Genomic DNA, 3720 nt, shown 5'->3' with positions numbered 1-3720 from the left:
TGACGATTCAAACGCGAGTTTTTTGGGCAGTGTAGAGTAGCACTTGTTGTTTGTCATATCTCCGATCATAAATGCAGACTTGGTTTTATGTTTATGTGGCGCGATGCAACGCAACGTGTAAAAAGACAGTATAAGTCATTATAATCCGTAATTATGTCCCCACTGGATGCAACAAATGCCTCGTTTATAATGGGTTTTAATGTTTTTGTATCATCGCTCCGGCCGGACAGGGCATCACAGTATGGTGAGGCGCGTAACATTTCTGTCACACGCTTGAGGTATTCGGCCTATCACAACGCACTGGATAGCTGGCCAATCAAAGCACATATACACAAAATAATGTTCTTTTTAGCAGCATCATATGACACCTTTAAACATAACTGAGATCTCCACTAGTGTGTGCAGTACCTGTGTATTGCTGGACGCCCGTGAAGGCCTGCTGGAGCGTGTCGGCTGCGGTGGGGCTCTGGGTGGAGTACGGCTGCAGGCCGTTGGTGTACACCGCCTCTACCGGATGACCATTGGCTTGGTGATGGATTCCGCTGAACCCATTAACAATGGGAGTCACGATGCTCGGCATGGCAGAGGAGACCAGATTAGCCGGCGGAGAGCTCAAACCTGCGGTGAGACGGACACAGAAATCACTGATCTGAGACCAGCGTCATGTTGACACTGAACTTCACAAGCTGGAATCACTTTTAATTACTGGCATTTTAATGATATTGTGCTGTTTCAACTCAATTTTCCACATCGATTCTACATCCGATTGATTCCACGTCAGAATGTGCTGACAGCTGATATCGATTCAGCACACTGTGGATGTAACCAGTTTATGCCTACAGGGTAAATTCAGCCATGATCTGGGCTTTCCACATGCCTGTGTGTTCATTCTGCATTCTAAGTGAATTGCACATGCGCAAAAAAAAAAAACTATTAGTTTTATATATATAATATATGCGATGGTTTCCTGTAAACAAACTAAGCCACTTCCTGTGAAGTGAAGCAATATGATAGATGCTGACTTATTTCATTTTGTTTGGTGCTGAATTTAATCCCCAAATTCTACACATCCCCACATTTAATGTTGTCATCATTATTTTGGTTATATTTACAATGATTTCAACTATCTTTATAAGTACTCTCAACTCTACACTTACTATTTTTGTCTTGTTTTCGAGCACAAATGTGACCCTGGACCACAAAACCAGTCATAAGTCAAAATTGAGATTTATACATCACATGAAAGCTGAATAAATAAGCTTTCCATTGATGTATGGGTTATTAGGATAGGACAATATTTGGCCAAGATGCAACTGTTTGAAAATCTGGAATCCGAGGGTTCAAAAAAAATCTAAATACTGAGAAAATCGCCCTTAAAGTTGTCCAAATGAAGTTCTTAGCTATGCATATTGCTAATCAAAAATTAAGTTTTGATATATTTATAGTAGGAAATTTACAAAATATCTTCATGGAACATGATCTTTACTTAATATCCTAATGATTTTTGGCATAAAAGAAAAATCGATAATTTTGACACATACAATGTATTTTTGGCTATTGCTAGAAATGAACCCCAGCGACTTAAGACTGCTTTTGTGCTCCAGGGACACAAATATCTGAACATTCTTATATCGAAATGTATTTACTTTAGAAGCAAAATATTACTTAAGATATTAAGCCTTGTTTTCTGAAAATCTAGTCACAATTTTATGCTTAAAATAAGACAAAAAATCTATCAGTAGTTAACTTAATTCAAAGGGAAAACAAGATTATTTTTCTTACCACATTTGCAGATTTTTTTTTTCAAAAATACTAGACAATTTTTAAATTGTAATTTAATTGTACTTTTTTTGCAGTGTGTTTGTACCATGTTTACATACATCACATATTTTAATTTTTACCTGCAAATCAGCTCAGAAAGTTTTAAAACATTGATATTTTCTATTTTAAGAATCCTAATTTTTTTTTAAGCAGAGTTTCCACAATAATATGAAGCAGCACAGCTGTTTTTAACATTGATAATAACAAGAAATATTTCATGAGCAGCAAATCAGAATATTAGAATGGTTTCTGAAGGATCATGTGACAATGAAGACTGGAGTAATGATGCTGAAAATTCATCTTTGCAACACAGGAATAAATTACATTTTAATAATATTACAATACAACCCAGTTATTTTAAATTAGAAAAATATTTCACAATTTTACTGTTTTTACAGTATTTTTGACCAAATAAATGCAACCATGGTAAGCAGAAAAGCCTTCTTTGAGAATCATTAAAAAAATCTCAGTGTATATTACTGTAAAAGTGCTTAGATCTCAACATGTTTACGAACAATGCAGTACAGCAGATGTGTACGGTTTGATGCAGAAGCGTAATTATGTACATGTCTGATGTGCTGCTGGCTGTATCTAATGTTGGACAGATCAACACGCTTCAACTTTACTGTCAATCAATAAAAGAATAATTAGATTTTTTTAATTTAAAAAAAAGAATAATTCACCTGAAAATGAACGGTTTTGTTAAAATGAAACACTAAATGTTAGGTGTTATGTAGAATATGAGCTTCAATTCTGCATACAAGGAATATGGAAGTTGATTTATACTACAAAAAAAGTTTCAAATAGGATAAACAGTGCTCATGATGAAATCACAGAGAAATACAAACACCTGAGAGAGCCAGAGAAATATCAGCATCTCTCCTGACTGCTGTCTTTGTGTAGTGCAGTATGTTTTGTCGACTTTGAAGGGTGTGTGCTGGTCTCTCTGAGGACTGTCTGATCTACAGTCGAATGAAAAGAGTCAAATCAAACACATCATGTACGTGTTTCTGTGCTGTCCGGTCTTGTGCAACACTCCTGTTCATTGCTGGAAAATCCAGCTGAAACCAGCTTAAGGTTGTAGCTGGAGCACAGTCCAAACTGGTTTCATTAAGTCATTGAGTAGTTCAGCTGTCTGGACCTGGTTATTCTTGTAGACCATCTGGGCCCTGCTAATACTTTTATTCAGCATGGGGAGCATTAAATTGATCAGAAGTGACAGTAAAGACATTTATAATGTTACAAAAGTTTTCTATTTCAAATAAATGCTGTTCTTTTGAACTTTCTATTCATCAAAGAATCCTGAAAAAAAAAGTATCACCGTTTCCTCAAAGATATGAAGCAGCACAACTGATTTTAACATTGATAATAATAAGAAATATTTAAACCAGCACAGATTTTCCAGCAGGATTGAAAAAAGAAAAGTGATAAAGGATGAGAAGGAGAGTAGAGAGAAATATAAGTCTGACCGTGAGTCAGAGAGTGTTAATAACACAGAACGGCTCTCACATCCAAAAACTCCTGACAGCGTTTAAATGTGAGTTCACACGCTCAGTGAAATACTGAGCTAAATCAGACTGCTGAAGGGAAGAGCTGCTCTTTTACGCTTATGGACAACATGAAATTCAACCAGCAGAACTAGACAGATTCATTTGAGAGCCTTTACCACAAACACACACACAATCTGCTAATTTATGCTTCAAAACACACAATCAGTGCATGCTTAAAAAGAAAAGAATTATGTTTTAAGATGTAGTTCACCTAAAAATGAAAATCCTTTCTTATTTACACAGTACGAACAATTCCGTAAAAAGAAACACCAGTGAAAAATCAATAAAAAAATCCCATCATATTACTGACTTATGTAATATTATAATATTTATTCATACTTTGAATTAG

General features: G+C 35.5%; 1 protein-coding gene across 1 annotated transcript in view; it reads right to left on the bottom strand.

The window, feature by feature from the left end:
* The window catches only part of LOC107667861 (CUGBP Elav-like family member 5), a 208988-nt gene that overhangs the window by 12850 nt on the left and 192418 nt on the right, over positions 1 to 3720 (bottom strand). The window contains exon 8 of the mRNA XM_016459588.1: positions 409 to 618. Within this exon, the coding sequence (XP_016315074.1) occupies positions 409 to 618 (210 nt within the window). The remainder of the gene's footprint in view (positions 1 to 408; positions 619 to 3720) is intronic.

This window comes from Sinocyclocheilus anshuiensis, unplaced genomic scaffold (assembly GCF_001515605.1).
Source record: "Sinocyclocheilus anshuiensis isolate Anshui unplaced genomic scaffold, SAMN03320099.WGS_v1.1 scaffold1325, whole genome shotgun sequence".
NCBI lineage: Eukaryota > Metazoa > Chordata > Actinopteri > Cypriniformes > Cyprinidae > Sinocyclocheilus > Sinocyclocheilus anshuiensis.
Note: the sequence above shows the minus strand (reverse complement) of the source record. Positions and strands in the feature narration are given on the sequence as shown.